Genomic DNA, 21,140 nt, shown 5'->3' with positions numbered 1-21,140 from the left:
ATAAATAAATAGCTATATTTTGGAGATGTGACCCTATCAATTTTTTCTTCTCCAACATTTAATTTAAAAATTTTTCAAATAATAGAATAGAAGGACTTGTACAGTGAAGACCTATATGCCTATCGCCTGGATTCTACAAGTAGCATTTTTCTGTATTTATTTTATATTCATCCATCTCTTTCACCCATTCATCAATCCATGTCAATTTTTGGATGCATTTTAAATGAATTTTTTACTGATGGGGTGCATGGTCAAAAAAGTTTAGAGATCACTGCTGTAGACCAGGGGGGTTGCAAATTATGGCCTGCAGGTGAAATCCAGTCTAATGCCTGATTTACAGGAGTTGCCACCCCTATTCAGTTACAGACTGCTTGTGGCTGCTTTTGCTCTGCGATGAGTTTGGTTGTGACAAAGATCGTATGTAACCTGAAAAGTCTAAAATATTTACTATGTAGCATTTACAGAAAAAAAAATGGCCATAATCAGCTCTAGATTATAAGCTCCATGAAGGCGGGGTCTGTGTTTTACTAAGCAGTATACTGCCCAGTATAGACTATAGTTCTCGGCCCCCAGTATGCTCTTGATTTAAAATAAAATACTTGATGAAAATGAACAGAGTTGGTTTGTAATGCCTGCTGACTGATTTTCTCAACCCTCTGGATTTTGGTCACAGTTCTGGTTGTAAAGCATTGACCAGTCTATTCACACACTCACACATACACCGTACACACACACACACACACACACACACTTTACAAATCTATAATCATTCTGTCATCAAATATTATTGGGCACCTGCCATTTAGGCCAAGATGGTGCCAACACTGTTCTCGGGACTTGGGATATCCAAGCTGGAGGCAAAAACAAAAAAGGAAACCCGAAGGTCTCCCATGGTTCACAAACACACACTCCTCACCCCGGTTCTTCTGATCCTGTCCATTCACTCTGGATCTTGGGGCAAATCCTGTCCCCTCCCCAGTTCTGTACCCTCCCGCGAGGAATGGGGCCAGCCTCCCGCTCCAGCCTGCCAGGCTGACTCATGGACGTTGTGCATGTGACAGCGTCTCACATTCTGTCATTCTCTTTGAAACTCTTCAGTGCCTACGCTCTTCTGTGGGCCTGATCCTGTGGCTCTTGGAGCTTTGATAATGGCCCCAGGTCCCTTGAGTGCTGTGAGCTGAGGCCCTAAAAGGGGTGACCAGAAATCTTGACAAGTTCTCTGACAGCAAGTTCGTGGCCTCTGACAGGCAGACCATGGCTCCTTTCCTCCTCTGGCCTGGGATTTTGGCCACTTTCTGAAAAGCCAAACCTTGCGAATTGATTTAGCAGAGACAGGTGATGAGGGCTTGGGAAGTTCTGAAACTCTTGGTCCTTAAATCTAGCTGCACACTGGAATCCCCTGAGGGGATTTATAAATGACAAAGGCCTGGGTCCTACCCAGAGATGATGATTTAATTCGTCTGGAGTGAGTGGAGGGGGGTACTCTGGCACTAGTATTTTTGAATGCTTTCCAAGGGATTCCAATATCCCCTGACAAGAGGGAAGAACCACGACCCTTGATGGTGAAATGTAATTGATGCAACTCAGTGTTCCCAGTGCCTGGCACACAGCAGGGGCTCGGCTTTTGTTGGATTAATTAATGCCTTCGGATTACTGGAAGACGACTTGTGTCTATTCAAATCATTAGTATGCTGGCCTCTTGCCTTCAAGCTAAGAAGGCTGGGTATTGAATATCTCCAGCCAGGACCAGGAGGAGGCGCCTCTCTTTAGGGATGTGCTCAGGCTCAGGGTCTGCATGAGAGCAGGGGGCCCCCCTCGGAGCCTTGACTGCCTCTCCCTACTCCTGACTTTGTTTCTAAACTCCGGTAGATTGGAACAAACAAACCTACCAGAGCCTGGATTTTCAAAGTTTGAAGCTAAGAGTGGAATGGGATTACAAACATCAAATTTGTTGTAACAAGTTTACCGCAATCTGTCAGCATCTGGAAGGCAGAAGTGACTTGCCTCTGGCTGTGTGCTGTGACCTAGGTCAAGTACTACAAACCCTAATGTGTATGAGAAGAACCAAACCTCAGATCCCTGGGTCTCACCTGCAGGACCCCCCAGATTCCTTGGTCTCAGCAGGTCTGGCTGAGGGAGACCCAGGAATTTGCATTTTAACAAATACTGGAGGTGAAATTGCTGCAGGTAGGCATCCAGCCTCACTTTTAGAAATACTCACACAGACCATGAAAGGGGGCTTAGAAGTCACTCAGTCCAGTGATCTCAACCCTGGGTGAACAACAGAATCATCAGGAGAGTTGAAAGATACCAAATTAATTGCACGATCGGGGTGGGGCCTAGACATCGACATTCTTTAAAGCTCCAAGGTGGCTCTAACGTGGAGCTGAAATTGAGAAGCACTGACCTGGTCGTATCATCTCATTACACCAATGGGAAAGCAGGGGTCCCCAGAGGCGGGTGCCTTCCTCAAGGCCACAGATCTTGTCAATTGCCAGTGTCTGCAGTTTGGATTAGGCATAGAGATCCCCTAGCCAGGAAGATGCTGGCTCTGGGCCCTGGGATACAGATGTCAAGTGTTTGTCTTTGCAGGGGAGCTTTTGGTGCTGGATCCCTGACCAGACACCCCCCTGCAGCCCCGGGTGGACAAGCCCTGGACTCACCCAGAGAGGCCAACACGGCCACAGCCACCAGGAGCAGGGCCAGGAAGAGGTAAAGAATCCGCACTGATGTGTGCAAAGATAGGTTCTTCTGGCAGCGGCTACAGCGGGGACCTGGCCAGCCTGTGGGGGACACAAGGAGGACAATGGCTTAGGCCAGGGGCCCAGGTTGGAGCTGAAGGGTCAGTTCCATGTTCCTGCTCTGGCCTGTCTCATCACATTCAAACCAGGCTCAGAAGGGGAGCTGTTCTCGACCCTCGTTCTCTACCTGCCCTACCTCCTTTCTCTAGGTGCTGGCGCTTTCTGGAATGCAGGAACCGAGTCAGGACTTCAAAGAACAGCCCCCAGCACTACCATCATCCTCTCTCCATGGCGTCTTCATTCAGCCCATGGGGAGGGGAAACACCTCTTCCCTCTCCATTGGTCCTACTGATGACCCACAGGAAGAGCAGCCAGCCTGAGGCCCCACTGGGTGACCAACTTGTCTGGGCTTGCCCAGGACCTTCTGGGTTTTAGCACTGAAAGTCTCCTGTCACAGGAGCTCCTCAGCATGGTGCCAATCATCCTGGTTTGCTAAGATTGTCTAGGTTTTAAAACTGAAAGTCTGCCGGATGCAGTGGCTCATGCCTGTAATCCCAGCACTTTAGGAGGCTGAGGCAGGGGGATCACTTGAGCCCAGGAGTTTGAGGCCAGCCTGGGCAACATAGCAAGATCCCATCTCATTTTAAAAAAAGAAAATGGAAAGCCCCACACCCTGGGAATCCCCTCAGTCCCTGGCAAACCAGAATATTGGTTACCAGTCCCCAAACTTTTCAGGAAACCAGAAGTTCTCCTGGAAACCAAACAAATTGTCATGGTCCACCAGTTGAGTTGTTGGCATGGAGGAAAGAGGGAGCCAGATGGTCCTGAATATGCAGGCAGGTGGCCAACACCCAGTGGGAATGCAGTGATGGCCCAGCTGCGAATTCCTAAGGTGAACTCACCTTTAGCCACACATTCTGACTACTAGGACTTTTAAAAATCCTGATGCCCAGATCACACTCCAGGCCAAATAGGAATTTCCAAGGGTTGGTCTCATGCATCCATGGGTGATTGCAATGAAGAGCCAAGGTTGAGAACAACTGCTGTAATCTACACCAAAGCCACTGAGAGGCCCCATTCCAAACACCAGTTCAGGTGGTACAGGACACAATGAAGGGGACAGTTCCAGGCCAGCTAGGAGACAGGCCCCAGGGACAGGGTATGTAGCTCCGGGAGATGGCAGAAGTCCCTGATGGGTCTCGGGAGGACCCCGGGAGACAGCTGGCACTTGTGTCAAGCTTTGATTTCAGGCCAAGCGCAGTGGCTCACACCTGTAACCCCAGCAATTTGGGAGGCTGAGGCGGGCAGATCACTTGAGGCCTGGAGTTTGAGACCAGGCTGGGCAACATAGCAAGACCCTTGCATCTACAAAAAATAAAAAAATTTATCCAGGCATGGTGGTATGTGCCAACAGTCACAGCTACTTGGGAGGCTGAGGTGGAAGGATCACTTGAGCCCAGGAATTTGAGGCTGCAGTGATCTGTGGTTGCACCACTCATACTAGCCTGGACGACACAGCAAAACCATGTCTTTAAGAAAAAAAAATATTAAATTCCTTTGACTTCATTGGTACTGCACGCCCAGGGCCATGAACTCTGCCCTTTCACCATCCAGGAAGCAGTGGGGAAAGGACACCCAGGCTTTTGAAACCATCTAAAGAGACAAATCTCTCACTGGCCTGGGGATGGAGACAGGGATCTCTCAGCCCAGAGTGGAGATCAGGGGCAGCCCCAGAGTCCTTACCCTTCTGGGTGCATGGGAAGGTTGGCGTGTCCTCGTCATCACCTGCCAGGTCCTCTTCTGTAACGCACAAGGCATCTCCATCGCCGCCGGCCGACCTCACTATAATGAAGCCAGTGCCGTCAGACCCAAAGCCATCCCAGGCCTCTCTACCCCTTTTATTTTTATTTACCAGTCCCCATATCCCATGCCCACCTCTACCTCTGAGCCAGCTCACTGAGCTCCAGGTGGCCTGATGTAAGCTGCAAAATGGGGGTGGACATAGGAATCAAGTGGCTGAGGAGCTGGGATGTCCACCCCTCTGGGTAAGGAGAGCTCCCCATTTCCCACACGCTGGGAAAAACACATGGGCCACCTCAGTGCCTGCTCTCTCTGCAGCTCGCTGAAACCCATGGAGGTGGAGTAAGGAGAAATAAGAGCTGGCTGCTTGCTCTGGCTTAGCTTCCTTCTATTCCCGAAAACTTGGTCACCAAAGCAGAATTCCTCTTCTCCAGGGACAAGGCTGAATCTGGCCCCAGCATAGTCCCCACCAAGACTTTGCCTCCAGTATAGCCAGGAGGAGGCCAGAGGGAGGAGGAGACAGGATGGGCGCAGATCCCTGCCTCATACAATCTCACCCAGGACCCACCAGGGTGTCAAGGGGCCTTGGGCGGAGCAGGTCTCCTGTCAGAGGTTGATTCGGTGCTTATTCTCTGAGACAATATGGTCCCTAACTAAAACCTAAATGATGTATCCCTCACTCAGAAGATTCCTCTAGCTCCCCAGACACCCTTCACCTCCCACTCCCTGTAAGTAAGACCTGGCCTTTTCTTCCTTTTCTCCTTCCTTCCTTCCTTCCTTCCTTCCTTCCTTCCCTCCTTTCCTCCCTCCTTTCCTTACTTCTTTCCTTCCCTTTCTCTTTTCCTTTCCTTTCCTTTCCTTTCCTTTCCTTCCCTACTTTCCTCCCTCCTTTCCTTCTCTCTCCCTCCCCTCCCTCCTTTCTCTCTTCCTTTTTCTCTCTCCTCCCTCTCCCTCTCTATCTCTTTCTTTGCTGTTTTGCTGGGTCCTTAAGGATTCCCTGCTTTCTTTCACCTGTAGCTATGCACTTAACAGTATGTCTGTAGTTTATTTAATGTCTACATTTTATAGCCCCAGAATATTTTAAGCTGGTAATGCTAGAAGCAGAAGCTTCAAGTTTTGCTTTTCTCGTTTTCTTTTTTTTCTTTTGAGACAAAGTCTCGCTGTATCGCCCAGGCTGGATTGCAGTGGCGCCATCTCGGCTCACTGCAAGCTCCACCACCTGGGTTCATGCCATTCTCCTGCCTCAGCCTCCCGAGTAGCTGGGACTACAGGTGCCCGCCACCATGCCCAGCTAATTTTTTGTATTTTTAGTAGAGACGAGGTTTCACCGTGTTAGCCAGAATGGTCTCAATCTCCTGACCATGATCCGCCCACCTTGGCCTCCCAAAGTGCTGGGATTACCGGCGTGAGCCACTGCGCCCGGCCTCCTTTTTGTTTTTAATGCAATAAAGTGCTGGGTTTTGCCTCAAGGCAATCTTCACAACACCTTATAAACTTCACAGTCCAGAGAATCACATTTATGTACAAAAAGACTGAGGTTCAGGGAAGTGAAGAATGTTGCTTAGCAGCCCACAGAATAGAAGTGGTGAAGCCAAGATGTGAACTCGGAAATCTTTTCTACCATACCTATGACCACCTTGAGGTAATGAGCAAAGGTTCTACAAAGTGCTAAGAAACCTTGCTTCTGCAACTACAAGGTCAGTGGGTAGACAAGAAGAGGGTGGCACATGAATGAGCTGCGGAGCCTCGGGGGCTCCTGACCATGACTGATGGGCATCTTGAGCCGCATCCTAGACCTGTGAGCACCTGAGGCCCAAATGCCATGCCACGGCCATTGTGATCAACATAGGAGCTGAGATGCAGTTGGCAAGGTGCCATTGGTAAGCAAAGGCAGCTCCGAATGGACTCAGTAGGGAGGGGACTGAGGGTGACCCCAAATTAAAGATGCCACCATCATGGCCATGAATGCCCTCTGCTCGGCCTTCAAGCATGGCTTAAACGTCACTTCCCCAGCAGTCTTTCTTGAGCTCTCAGACTAGCATAAGGCCCTGTTGCCCACACCTCACATGCTCTGTGCTCTCCTGTGGGAGAATGCTCCTCTCCTGTCCATGCAGCAGCTCTCTTCTCCAGCGCTTCAGTTCCAAGGGCAGGGACTGTCTGTCATGTTCTCTGCTTTATCCAACACCCCTAGCACAGTGGCCAGCACAGAGAAAGGCTCAACAAACACAATTTCAAATAAACCAATGAAGGATTTGGTATTAGGCTTTCCAGCAGTTCTTTGCCTGCCTGTGGAGCTCTTTGGGGAGCTTTCAAGGGACCACCCCCAGGGATTGAATTAATGTGGGGTGACAAAGGAGACCTGGGGTTTAGGACTTTGAAAGGGCTCTTACATCTGTTATCCCATTTGATCCCTACAACTAGTCCGAGAGACAGAGTGAGAACATTTTCTCCTGATTTGATAGGTGATGAAACTAAACTTTGTGTATGTGTGCACATGTGTGTGAGAGTGTGTCCGATGCATGTGTGAGTACACGTGCATGCCTGTGTGTGTGCCTGTGCTTGCACATGTGTGCACGTACATTTTTGCCCATGAGTGTGCACGTGTGTGTACCTGTGTATGTGTGGTGTGAGGTTTTTAATGCCTGGCTCAAGTCATAGAGCTGGGCAGTGGCAAAGCTTCCTGAATCTTGGTTTTCCTCTCCACAATAGGAGATTCCAGGTAGGTTTGCTTTCCGGGACACTAGTGCGTGTGTGGGGGGGGCGGGGGTGCGGGCAAGTGCTTTGGAGGGTAAAGTGGGAACAGGAAGGAAGCATGAGAAGTTCCTTTTCATGCATATCCTAAGAAGCATCACTTTCAGCTCTCCTTAGGCAGCTGTCCCGTCATCAATCTGCCAACAGTTTGCAAGGAAGCCTGGCCTGGGCGGTCACCAGGATTACGATCTCTTTCCCAAAATGAATGCCTGGGGCAAGGCAGGGGAATTCCTTGGTACCTTCTGTTTCTGTCTGACCAAAACCTCACCCTAGTAGCCATGGCCTCTCACCTCCAGAGACCCCAGTCAGAACCACGCTGTGGGCCGTATTCACCACTGCCCCGGGGCTACCGTGGGGAGGTATTCCTTCCATCCCTTAGAGCAGAGCTGCCTCCTCAGCCCGGTTCCTCATTTCTCCCCATCCTTGAGCTCCTCTGCCCTCCCCCATGACTGGGCCTCCTCCCTGTTCTGGCTCTAGGGCCAATTTCATCACTTCACTGTTTATAGCCTTTGCAGGGAATCTGGGATGACTTAAATCAAGCAAGGCTGACACCAGCCTTCAGCAAACACCCTCTCAAAAAACACAGAGCTTTGTTATAACCAGCTTTCCCAATGGACAGCCCCCCAAATTAGCAACTGTTAGCCAGTGGAAATTGCTAACGAGGCTTTCCAGTACCGCACCGAGTGACCCATGGGAAGGGAAGTGGCGGCTGCCAGCGAGGATCTTGGATCTCTCTAGACTAGGGGGACCACGGTGTTTGGCCATCTTCCCTCCACTGACATCTCAGCTCCATAACTCACAGCCCTCCCCAATCCCCAAAGAGGTCTTCTCTCTCTAATCCCTTGGATTTCCTGTCTTCCAGCACTAAGCCCCAGACCGTGGGGACCCCTGACTCACCTATGTCTGGAATGCTGTAGTAACTCACCACTGTAGCCTCGTTCACTTAGTGAGAACATAATCCAAAGCATTTGTGAGGCTCTTATAAGCCGAGCCCTTTGCAAGCACAAGCTCATTATGTTCACGTTATACCAAGATTGTTCTGATCAGAGTATGTATGAATGAATAAACAGTCATCAAGAATGAAAAAGCCCTGGCTGAGGCCCCAGAGTAGTGATTGATCAGAGGATGACTGATTAGGCAGGCATCCGTAGTCCCTCCTTGAACTAGGCCAAGCGGGGTTAATAGAGATGGGAAAAGAATTTCCTTCCCCTCTGCGTCTTCTATGCCTATTCTTCTGCCATTAAGGGCAAACTGACTTAGTGTTAGGTGCACCAGCTCTCCAAAGGGGTTTCAGGGATAGAGAACCACAGCCTGAGAGGGTGGGAAGGGAATTTGCAGATTCACCTCCATCATGTCACAAAGGCTCAGAGAGGTTAAGTGGCCTGGAAGCTGGTTAGTGGCTCCTAAATATCCAAGAATTTGAGGCAGAATCCAAACACGCATTTGAGTGTCTGCAGAGTTGCACATGCCTATCTCAGAAATGCCTCAGAACTGGGACAAGGCCTTTCCCTATAAGCCTGATATCTGTTGACAGGTCATGCTCCTAGCAGTTTGCTGCATCCCTGTGGTCAGGAAAGCTCCCCTCAACTGCTTTCAGCACAGGGTTGATCACATAGTGGATGTTCCATAAAGATGTGTTTTCTGGCCCTCGGCAAAGGCCTATGTCTTCAGTTAACTGTTATCCTCTGCTATTTTAATCAGGAGCTCATGTGTATTTAAAAAATGAAGATTGATGACTTAAAATAGGGTTGGAATCTGGTTTATTCTTAGGATTCTCCATGGCTAGGGAGTATTGGGGATGATGGATGCATTTGGAGTGCAAAGGCTTAAAGCAGTGAAGGTGAAATTTATATACCAAGGACTGATGTTTGAACTGCAAAGGAATGAGCTGGTGGAGGACTGGGTAGGAGCAAAATGTTGGCTCTGCTTCTCCTCCCGTTCTCAGAACAGAACAAGGGACATCATATTCTTCTCCTAGAGCTCCAAGGGCTCTTGTTTGGAGGGGTGGTGTTTTTCCATTGTTGTCCGTTAATTGCCTTTCAATACCACCTGTATGTAATATGTCTACAGCTCTCTAAAGTAAGGCACTGGTTCTTGTCTGTGTCGTGTACAAAGAAATGTAGGACACTTGACATGCTGAAAATCGAGGAGTGCCTGAGTGTGAAGCATGCTGGGTGTCTGGAAGGGTAATGAAATCATCATGTTATGATAGGCTTGAGGTGTCTGGAGAGAGGCTCCGTTTATAGGAAGGCAGAAATAGCATTGGTTGCCTTCTGTCTCTCCTCTCTCTCTCTCTCTGTCTCTCTCTCTCTCTCTCCCCTTCCTTTCTTCATTTTTTGGATTCCAGGAGAAAGGTTATTTCAGCAGGAGTGGGTGGGCTTGGAAGAGGACACTGGAGAAGATAAGGTGATGCTGGGACCTAAAAACCTATGGGAAAACTCCTCTTTGGGGACAAACTTGGGACAGCATGGGAAACATGAAAGAACGAACATCTAAAACTCCATGAGCCAGTTTCTGCCTACCCTGATCCCAAGGCCCCAAGGGACCACATCTGCTGTGAGGGAAGGCCATGGTCCCTGTCATAAAGAAGCCAGCCCCATGGATTTCCTAGTGAAAGGCACAGCCAGGCCCCAATCTTCTTGCAGCGATTACTATCCGAATCACAGGCAAGGTGATTAGAAAAAAAAGTTAAATAGCCTGAGAAGGCCAAGGCCAAGGCTGCAAACCCAGACCCATAAAATAGTGGCAACCACTAGAAATTTGAAAGGGCCTCTCTTTCTGTCATCCCTTAGGTCACAATATCCATCTCAAACTCCAGAAAGAAGGACAGCCACGAGAGGAGGAATTCCTTTTTTTTTTTTTTTTTAAGCCTCTGCTCTCACAGAGCCACGTAGCAAGTTTGATGGAGGGTGCATGTCTTGGCACATTGCTAAGCACGGCCACTGACTCCACTGGGGTTGAGCTTGGTTCAGCTTTCCCCTTGGGGGTAGAAAATAGCCTGGACCTGTTAACCAACTGCTAACTCAACTGTGGTCACCAATGCCGGCTTTCTTTTGGTTGACCAAAAATGTGTCCTTGGTTCCCTCTTTTGCCTTTCTGGGACTGCATTCTTCCATCTGAGTCAACAAGGGGGAGAGATTCGAGGAATTGAATAAAAGGTCTTTCTTTGGGCACTTCAAGGAACATATTTTGATAATTATCTTCTGCAGGGTTCACAGAGTGGGTTTTCAAAACAGCCAATTGGATCAGTAAAAATAAAGATTTCAGAGTCTTCTCTGGAGCCAATACTATATTTAAAGTGCAGAATAGCTATAGTTTAAGGTTGGAGAACGCTATAAGTAAGGTTGCAAAATGGTTTTCATTAGAGCCCTTCCGCCACTACCCCCTCTCCACAGGCTTCCTTTGTGGGTTTGTCTGTAATCGGTTGGGAATCTGCCTGCCCACTCAGGTCTCAAGATGCAGGTCCTTTCCCTTCAGATCCTCCTGCTCACCAAGTTGTCCTTTTCTGCTTCCGTGGCTCTGCCAGTTTGTCTCTTCCAGCACTCGCCTCTTTTTTTGGTCCCCATCCTCAAGCTCTTGCATCCCTAAAACCACATCTGCTGCTCTGAGACAGGCTTCCCTCGAGGTTCCTGCCACCTCCACCTGAATCCCTTCAGCTGCCTCCCACTCTGTTCTTGGTAACCACAGAGGTTGTGGGTAAATCCCTGCTTTATCCTAAACCCTCTTTATCCTAAACAACTTTCCTCCCCTTTCTTGCCCTCAACTTTTCTAACTGGGACCCTATTCTAGGTGGTGCAATTCTTCATTAGACGGGCATGGCCCACTCTGCACATTCAGCATCCTGGCCTTGCCCGCTTAAGGCCGGTAGCAATCCCTGGTCATTGTCACAACCCTGAATGCCCACCCATTTCTAAATACCTGCTGGCAGGCTGGTGCTGCCTCTAGTTGAGACAAGAACCCAGGCTACTCACTCAATGCAACAGGAACGCTCCCCCCATTACTTACACACTGATCTCCTCTGTGTACACAGCACCAACCCCCCCAACTTCCCTGACCCCCATGAATTCAGAGGGATGAGGGGGTGGGAATCACCGGCTTTCTTTTCTTCTCTCTCTTTTTTTTTATAGACAAGGTCTTGCTCTATTGGCCAGGCTGGAGTGCCGTGATGCGATCATGGCTCAGTGCCGCCTAGACCTTCCGGGTTTGAACGATCCTCCCACCTCAGCCTCCTGAGTAGCGGAGGCTACAGGTTTGTGCCATCACACCCAGCTAATCTTGCTTATTTTTTGTAGAGACAAGATCTCACTATGTTGCCCAAGCTGGTCTCAAATTCCTGGCCTCAAGTGATCCTCCTCCCTGGGTCTCCCAAAGTGCTGGGATTATAGGCATGAGGCACCATGCCTGGCCAGGAATCACCAGTTCTCTTGATCCCTGTTGTCACCTCTGATACTGCAAACCCTACCCTGTCTCGCATGGGCACCCCACTTCCCTCCTCTGAGCTTCATGTTCTTTGTGCGTAAATGGTGGGGAGATTGTCTGCTTCAATGAGCTGCTGTGAAAATCCAATGAGACATATATGAAAAGTACCTGGCACATAGTAAATGCTTAATAAATAGTAGCAGTCACTTTTATTAGGATTATTTTTCTATCCTGTTCCAATAATGCTGCCATTTATTGCCATGTCCCAACCCCCGTCAGTCCCAGGACCAATTTCCAACTTTCAAGAAATCAATTTTTCAAAACATATCCTATGGGACACTAGTCCCAAATTATTCTTTGTGAAAAAGGATTATTTGATCAAGTAAGTGCGGAAAACCTGGCATACTCTATCGCCATCTTAGAGATTCACATTCACATAGTAAACATTTTGAAAAGTCCTGCAAAAAAAAAAAAATAAGCCCATTTAAATCTGTGTTTAATTCCATGTTTCCCAGACTTATTTGGCCATGGAACTTCCTGCAGATCTTGAAAAATATATGTATCTTTTCATTCTGGGATGTATGTTCAGAGGCAGAGGGACTCTGACTTCAGGGAACACTGTTCTGGATAATGACATCACCTGGATTGGGTGATTTCTTCATTCTGTCTCCTGCTATCAACTTGAATGGAGGCAGCTTTTCTGTTGAAACTCAGGGCTCCTGGACACGGGATTTACTGTCTTATCTCTACACATCCTGCCTGCCCTCTGGAGCTTAAGGCTTATTGCTGTTCCATCTGCTTGATCTCAAGCCCCTTCCCTTCTTCATCCCCAGTGCACTAAGCCTTTCCTTACTCTCCTTCCTCCAAGCTCTCATTCACCCTGAGCTCCAAGACCAGCCCAGTCCCCAGGGTTGGCTTCCGCCCCCTAGAGCCTGTAGTTCTCTCTCCTGGCCACGGTCCCTTCCATCCTCAGCTTGCTTTCTTCGAATTGCACTAGGGAAGCCCGGAGCTACAGGAGAGTGTCAGAGGGCGGCATGCATTTGGTTTCCGCCAAGTCCTGCCATCTGGATCCTCACTTCCCATTCCTGGGTTCCTCCTCAGGTCAGCCCACCTCATTCTCCAAAGATGAGCTCACCCCCTCCTTTTCTGAAAGGATCAAGACCATGAGGTTCCAACTTCTTTCTTTATCACCCACTAACTCTGTCCAGATGCCTACACTTCAAACCCAGTCTGGGGGAGGGATGGGGAAAGAGGCCTTCTTGTGCATTCTGAGTAGCCTGGCACCTTCTGTCAATACTGCAAGGGTGAGTGCCCTTTGACTCAGTAATCCTCCTTCTAGGAACTTCATGTTAAGAGAATAATTATACAACTAGGCCAAGGTGTACATGTAAAGGTGATCACTGCATGCTATGATAAACCTGAGGGAAAATGCAAATAGCTAAAATACCCATCTCTAGGGGATTGGTTACATAAATTCTCACAGAGTCTTACTATGGGATGTTATGAAACCATTTTTAAAAAACACTGCAAGCTGGGTGCTGTGGCTCACGCCTGTAATCCCAACATTTTGGGAGGCTAAGGCAGGAGGATCACTTGAGCCCAAGAGTTTGAGATCAGCCTGGGAAACAGGGTGAAACCTCATCTCTACAAAAAACACAAAAATTAGCTGGGCATGGTGGCATGTATCTGTAGCCCCAGTTACTTGGGAGGCTGAGATAGGACAATTGCTTGAGCCCAAGAGGTTGAGGCTGCAGTGAGCAATGATAGTGCCACTACCCTCCAGCTTGGGCAACAGAGCAAGACTCTGTCTCAAGCAAAGAAGCAAACAAACAAAAACAAAAGCAACAACTAAAAACCACCACCACCAACAAAAACCCTAAGTAATCGGGAGGCTGAGGAGGGAGGATCGCTTGAGGTCGGGGGCTTGAGACCAGCCTGGGCAACATAGCGAGACTTCATCTCTACAAATAATACAAAAATTAGCTGCGCATGGTGGCACCTGCTTGTAGTCCCAGCTACTTGGGAGGCTGGGAGGATCCTTGAGCCCAGGAGGTCAAGGCTGCAGTAAGCTACAATGGTACCACTGCACTCCAGCCTGGGCACAGAGTGAGACTATGTCTCAAAATAAAATAAAATAAAATAAAAATAAAAATAACATGGATAGTATACTCTTATCTACATGAAAAAAATCTGTGCAAACATACACAGAATGATTTCTGAAGAATATTCATCCACATTTTGTCATTTATTATCTCTAAAGGGTAGGAGTTCATGTGAGTGAATGTTTTTCCTTTTTGGAATTTTTTGATTTTTAAAAAAATAATAAATGTGCTACAAAAAAGTTAAAGGCAGCTGCTAGTAATGCAGAGTCTGTGTCTGTAACCATCTTTTCTCCTTCCCTTGCCTCCCAATAAAGAGATTCTTTTTTCTCAAAGCTAGTCTCCCCCAATTCCACTGCTCTGTCCCCAAGTCCCCCCATGCCTCCTCTTCTGTCCTCCCCCTCCCAATGAGCACGGGCCATCCCTGCCTTGAAAACTCTTTGAGCTGGGCCCTGCCTCCCACCCTAAGGACAGCTCCTCCTGCGCCTTTGCTTCTGATCCACTCAGCCCCTCTGGCCCTTGCAACCTGGCCTTCTCTGATCCGCAAATCCTGAGCTAACTCTGCTGATCAGCAGACAACGCAGTGGGTCATTTCCTCCCCCTTGGAACTTTCTCCTCTCAATTTCCATGACATTACCATCATGGTTCTCCGCCTGTGTCCTTGACTGCTCCTCCTGGCTCCTTTACAAGCTCATTTTCTTTCTCCCACTCTCTAAAAGTAGAGGTTTCTCAACATGGGCTAAGGCCATGAGAGAGTATCTCCAGGGGCAAGTGGCAAACAGGCCTTCTCCTGACAAACCCTCCCAGGGCTCTCCAATGTCAACCAGACACAACCACATGCCCTTTATGGAGCACTCAGGTCCTTTCTGGCTTAGGGCTCCCTCAACTGCAGGCCATCTTTCTCCCCCACCACCAAACACTCTTCCCCCAGGACCTGCTGTTCAGCTTTTCCCAGCACTCCTTCCTGCCCTCTTCACTGACCCCATCCAAGTCTTCCCCACTCTTCAGCTCCTCCCTGAAGCCTTTCTGAACTGCCTAACTTGAAATGCTCCCTTTCTCTCCCGGGATTCCCATCCAATCTCCCATTTATGCCATGCATTTGTTCTTTTGTGGCATCTGCCTGGATGATTCAGTTCTCGTCTCAGGTGTGCACGTCTTGTTTCTGTTGGGAGGGCAGAAAGCACCCAGGCTTGCCTTCCAACTAGTGTGCTTCCTCCCCAAAAGCAGGAACTCCATACCTGTTGGCTGACTGAAAAGTGTGGGCTGGGGCAACATCCCAGAATAACCCATTTTTTAGCTTGGGTTCAGGTGAAGGGGAAGGTGTCTCATCTGAACCATGAAGAAGGTGCCTGCAGGTCTCCACCTGGAGACGTTGAAGACACTGATGGAAATACGGCTGTGAAGCCCAGAGAGGTGAATCTGGTGCCATCAGATTTACTGACTCCCACGTGTCGCATCTTCGAGGCTGGGAGAGATTGTTCAGGGAACGGGTGCCAGCAAGAACCAGAAGCCTGTCTGTGGCTGAAATGAGGACGCATCTCGAAGAACAGCAGCAAAGAAGGAAAGCCAGGAAAAGAGCCCAACCCACCCCCAAACTCTCTCGCTGGGACCTCCTTTAAGACACGTATCACTGTTAGTCTTTTTTTGAGTGACTTGGGCACAAATCCTATGTGTCCTAGTAAAGAGTAAGCTCCCTGAGAGAAGGGACAGCGTCTGAGCTCTTTGTAGCTCCCTCAGTCGTTAGACATATATAGACGTACAGAGCCGGGCACTTGGCAGTCTATATATGTTTGTTGAATACAGGCATCTTTCTGCATGTTTACGGAATGCCTGTGTGAGGTTCTGAGGATACCATGGTACAGTACAGATGTGCACACTGAACAGATGTAGTGGACACCCCCTAAGTGCCAGAAACAGACAGAGACCCCACTGTCATGAAACTTACACTCTGATACCATCCCGTGGGATCATCTGGTCCACCTGGATGAGGGGACTGACCCCATGGAGTACCAGGGACTTCATCCCAGTGATAAAGCTGGCCTGTGATGGGGCTGGGCCTGACCTCGGGACTCAGTGCTCTACACACACACACACACACACACACAATCACTAAATTAAACATGATCAAACATGGGCAGTGCATGTATGAGAGGCATGCCCAGCTATGCCACCCTGTGCATCAATTCTAACACCCAGAACAGCTGCCTGTCCTTCACGGAAACCGCCAAGCTATCCATCAACCTAGCCTACTGAGAAACAGAAGGCTTTTCCCTCGCCCTCGAATGAGCCTTGGGACCTGAGTCTTCAGTTATTAGGCTTACTCCCAGCTAGAGGGCAAGGTGACTGTTTTGGCTGGGGGTGGAAGTGGGGCCCATGTTTGAGGGTTTGGAGCCGAACTCCAACATCTAAGCTGCTGTGCTCCCTGGACCCCTCAGTCAGGCTGTCTGGTGGCTCTTTTCACCTTCAGCACATCAGCTCCTTTTTTTCTAGCCCTGGCTCCTTCTGGTGTCCCTGGGGAGCGAGGTCAGGCTTTCTGGGGCCCCCAGCCTGGCCGCTCATGAGTGGAGATCCTCTCCTCTCAGCCAGATGAGCGGTGCAGGGCAGATTCCTCCTGGGACTGCATCGCTGTATTTTCACAGCCCTTTCTCTCCCCACCTCCACCCTTTGCCCACATGAAGTGGGTGCCGCTCTCTGATTCTGCAAGGAGGGGTTGTTCCTCCCACGCCTGAGGAACAGAGGGCTGCCCCCTGTCCTGGCCACCGCAGCCAAGCACAAGTCTCTAGGGGCAAAGAGGCCGCAAGGTGGGCCCGCTTCCAGATACCTCATCACTAAGTCACTTCCGCTCCCCAAGTGGTGCTCAGGCGCAGAGCTCTTGGGCCTCAGGGACCACCCAGGAGGACAACAGGGCCAAAGAGGGCAGATGATGGGGCCAGGACTAAAGCCCATGTCTTTGACTCTCAAATCAGTCTTCACAGTGCACCAGCCTGTGTCTTGGGCATCTTGGGGGCGGGTCCCTCTCACTGGAGGTGTGGAAACAACCCCACAGGTGGCTGCTAATGGCTTGGACAAGCCAGTGGGAAGCTCCAAGGTAGGCCTATCACCAAGGGGCTGGTGGCACCTGAGTGTCCCCTTAGGGCTGCGTGCGAGAGGGGCCAGGTGCCAGCTTGGATCAAAAGACGTAGCGGCCTGGGAGGCCCCGTCAGCTGGCCGTGGGGCAGGAGGGGCCTCGGGTGGAAATGGCTTGGCTGGCAGAGTGGGCCCTGGCACTCGGCCACCGGTGGGCTGGGCAGCCCGACTAGCGTGTTTTCTTAATCACCATCCTCACTATCACCCGTTCTCCATACAGCATCACATCACATCACATCACATCACATCACATCACATCACATCAATCACATCACATCACATCACATCACATCACATCACATCACATCACATCACGTGTTTGTTTTGAGGAGGGCATGATCCTTTGCTAACAGATGTATTTCGAAGATTGGTGTGGGCTTTGGAAAAGCACAGGAAGGGCTCTCTGGAAAGGGCTGCCTGCCCGACTCTGCCGGGCACTTTACTTTTTCCACTCGAGTGAGAAAAATCCTGGTTCTTTATACCCCACAGATCCCTGAAGCCAATTATTTGCTGTCTGCCCTGCCGTTTCCATGTCAGGTAGAGGCGGCAGCTCTTCCCGGCTGCCAGGGAGGGAAGTGCTGGAAGTCAGCCCCCAGCCCCGCAGCCCGGGCAGCCCCTGCGATGTTATGGGAGATCACTGAGGGGTTTCCAGAGGCTGGAGGAAAAACACACCAGCGCCGCCCTCAGGGCCTCCGTAGACAGGAATCCCGCTCCGCACATGAAAAGGCTGTCCGCACATGAAAAGGCTGTGGGATCCAAGGGAAAGGAGGAGAGAGACAGGGCTTGGCTTCCTGTATAAGAACCCACAGCACAAGGAGAGCCTGGAACCCCGCAACGTGGTCAGCGGGTCCTCCTCAGGCACCTCTTTTTAAATACTCATTCACACCAGCTCTTTTCTTCTCTATTTCACAGGGTTTTGGCCCTGCCTCTTTTTTTAAATAAATTTTATTTTTTCAGAGACAGGGTCTCACTCTGTTGCCCAGGCTGGAATGCAGTGCTGCAATCACGGCTCATTACACTTCAAACTCCCAGGCTCAAGTGATCCTCCCTCCTCAGGCTCTGGAGTAGCTAGGATTACAGGTATCTGCCACCACGCCCTGCTGGTGCTTGTCTGGAATTGGGGTGGAGCCACTCTGAGAATGTGAAACATCTTACCACCATCATCAAGGTCCAGGGCAGTGTGGCCCCGTGTAAGATGTAGTCCAAGACCTTTCTGGAGGCTTCCGGTAATGGTTTGCCCTGGGCCAGCTGACTTCAGAGGGTTCAGCTGCAAAGGTGTCTCAGTGAGGAGCAGGACTTGGGGCGAGGCTCCCCTCACTGCCTGCCAGGTGCTCCCTAGGGCTGATTATAACTTGCTTGGCTCATCCTGCACAGCCTAGGACTTGGGGAGGCCAAAGGGAAGCACAGAAAAAAGGTGCCAGAGGCAGAGGGAAGGAAGCCACAAAGAGGCAAGGTGGATTCCAGACTAGAAGTCAGGAGTCCTGGGGTCTAGTCATCCCGACTAACTGTGATTTGTAACAACTCACTTCTGTCCACAGGACCAGCTACGTAATTTGTGGGGCCCAGTGTAAAAGGAAAGTGTGTGTGTTTGTGTGTTGGTGGGAGGGGATGACTTGTTAAAAAATTATAAGAATTTCAGGCCTCATGGTGGATCAAGGCTGTAATCCCAGCATTTTAGGAGGCTGAGGTGGGAGGGTCGTTTGAGGCCAGGAGTTTTAGACCAACCTGGGCAACAAAGTAAGGCCCCATCTCTACCAAAAAAATAAAAAATCCAGGCATGGTGGTGCACACCTGTAGTCCCAGTAGTCCCAGCTACATGAGAGGCTGAAGTAGGAGGATCACTTGAGCCCAGAAGTTTGATGCTGCAGTGAGCTATGATCATGCCATTGCACTCCAGACTGGGCAACAGAGTGAGTCCCTGTCTCTAAAATAAAACAAAATAAAATACATTTTTAAAAAGTTCAAGATTGCACCTGCAGAGCATTAAACTCTGCAGTGTGGGACCTTGTAGGATGGCACTGGTTGCAGAAGCCATGAAGCCAGCCCTACCTGCTTGGGCTTCAGTTTCCCTAACTATGCAATGTGGAGGCTGCATCCAGTCAGAAGTTTGTTGGTGGAGCCCTTTCTTCCAATGAACCCTCAGGCCGTTCTATGTATGAGAGATAAACAGAGTTGCTCTGGTTGAAGTAGGCTGAGAACTCTGGCCCCACCTCTTCCACCTCCATACCTGTCAGTGGCACCTGAGAGTGTGGTTGAGAGCCCTGTGGATGATCTCAAAGGCCCTTTTCAGTTTCTACTTTCTGTAAGCAGATGAGGTGGGGAGGTTCTCACTGCTAGGAACACAAGCATCTGCCGGGGGTGTTGCAGGAGGATTACCGAAAGACACCCGGAATGGCGTTAAAAACCTCAAAGGTTCCCTGCCTCATAAGATAACTCCAAAGCCTGCTTCTCCTCCAGCCTCAAAATGCCCTTGAAGACCAAGTAGGGGCCTAAAGACACCCAGGCCCCGGAAATGGCCACGTGGGATCATGTCTGGTTCTTATTTCCATCCCAAGAACTGGCTGCAAGGGCCGCCCTGGTGCTGGCTCACCACCCTGGGGAGAGCTCAGTCCTGGCCCATGGGGCTTCCCCAGCGGCTTCCTCCCAAGCAGGTCAGAGGGTGGGTCAGGCAGGGTTCAGGGGTTGGGAAGGGCAGGGCCTGGGCTGAGGGGCTCTGACACTGCAGGTCTCTTTGGGGGAAGGGCTGGAGGTCCTGGGGGAGAATCCTAGGCCTGGCCCCCGTTGAAAGGCTCGGTGGGGGCTTCAGGGGCCTCTCTGATGGGTCCCCAGGGTAGAAATTTACACTGCTGGAAAGTTGGGCTGGTGATACCTTTCTGCGTCTACTGGTTAAAGGGATCAGAAACTTCTCTGGACTTTAAAATTATTTGTGAGGTTAGAGCAACGGCCGATGAGAACAGGACTGCAAGGGGGGTGTGTGAGTGTCCCCATCCTCCCTCTCCTCTGCTTCCTCCAGTCTTCAGAGATCCGTCCTGTCTCGCAGGATGCCCAAAAAGGCAGGGGAAAAGCCAGAGGCGCCCTGCCCTCCTCTCAGCCTCGCCTACAGAAAAGGCGCCCCCCCAGGCCCTGGGTGGAGCTGGGGTGCAGGCGGCCCCCCTCGGAACTGCCCGCCACCGGCCGCGCTTACCTTTCATGGTCCCTTCCTCCGGGGCCTCAGGAGGGCCCCGCTGCAGGCGGCTGGAGCTGCAGTGGAGCTGGGCGGCCGGCAGGTCCTCCAGGGCGCGGATCGCCGTCCTAGGCGCCGCCCGCGGCCGTGGGGCGCCGGCTGGGACTCATGCTCCGGCGAGCGGGCTGCGGAGGCGGCGGGCGGAGTGGAGGGTCCCGCGGGGTCGCAGCCTGGGGACGCCCCGCCGGGCGCCTAGCGCCGCGCCCCGCCGCCCAGAGCGCGCATCCCGCCGCCGCCCGCGCTTCCCGCTGGGGCCCCGCGAGGTCTGCCGCCGCCCCTCGCCCCGCGCGCCCTTCCTCCCTCCCTCCCTCCCGCCTGCTCCTCTCCTCTCCTCTCCCTCCTTCCCTCCCTCGCTCGCAAGCCTCCCTCCCTCCTCGTCACTTCTTGGGCCCTGGCCCAGATCAACTTCCTTGGTATTTTCAAAACTGCCGCGGCCGGCCTCTTTGTGCCGCCGCGGGGCCCCCGCGCCCCGCCCGCCTCGCCCGTTCGCCCCCGCAGCCCCAGGGCCCAGCCTCGAACCCGGGCCCCTGCCGCGTCCTCCCTGCCCGCGCTGCGGCTGCAATGGGGGGCTCACCGGGAGAGCTCTTTGATCTTAGTCGATTTCACTATCGGGACCGCCACGTGGCTGGGGCAGGGGTGGGGACCCCAGATTTTAGCCCTGCACGTTTTTCTCACCCATCTATGGTGTCGAGGGCCTGGGAGAAGGACGTCCGGGACCGCACGTTTTAGTGCTGAAAGTCCCGTGTCCAGGGCAGACGTGGAAGGTTGGCCACCCCGTGAGCACCCTGGCTCTGCCCCTGCCGAGCTGAGTGACTTCGGGCATCCAGTTCTCATCTCCAAGCCTCCTCTTTCCTCATGAGAGAACTGGGCCTGGAGTGCGCCGCATTCTGTGATTTATTTTTCATTTTTATTTTTTTGAGGGTCTAGCCATCCAAGCTGGAGTGCAGTGGTGCAATCTCGGCTCACTGCAACCTCCGCCTT

General features: G+C 51.0%; 1 protein-coding gene across 2 annotated transcripts in view; it reads right to left on the bottom strand.

Moving 5' to 3' along the window:
• Positions 1-20,446, bottom strand: part of SCARA3 (scavenger receptor class A member 3) — a 37,925-nt gene extending 17,479 nt beyond the window's left edge. Inside the window, exons 1-3 of one of the 2 annotated variants that reach the window (XM_032144143.2) lie at positions 20,121-20,446; positions 4,485-4,583; positions 2,664-2,783 (exon numbers count right to left, since the gene is read on the bottom strand). In XM_032144143.2, the coding sequence (XP_032000034.1) occupies positions 2,664-2,783; positions 4,485-4,583; positions 20,121-20,127 (226 nt within the window). In that variant the 5' untranslated portion in view covers positions 20,128-20,446. The remainder of the gene's footprint in view (positions 1-2,663; positions 2,784-4,484; positions 4,584-20,120) is intronic. The other variant, XM_058433599.1, reaches the window with a different exon arrangement.
• Positions 20,447-21,140: the final 694 nt, after the last annotated feature.

Source organism: Hylobates moloch, unplaced genomic scaffold (assembly GCF_009828535.3).
Source record: "Hylobates moloch isolate HMO894 unplaced genomic scaffold, HMol_V3 SCAFFOLD_22, whole genome shotgun sequence".
NCBI lineage: Eukaryota > Metazoa > Chordata > Mammalia > Primates > Hylobatidae > Hylobates > Hylobates moloch.
This window is presented reverse-complemented; position numbering and strand designations above follow the sequence as displayed.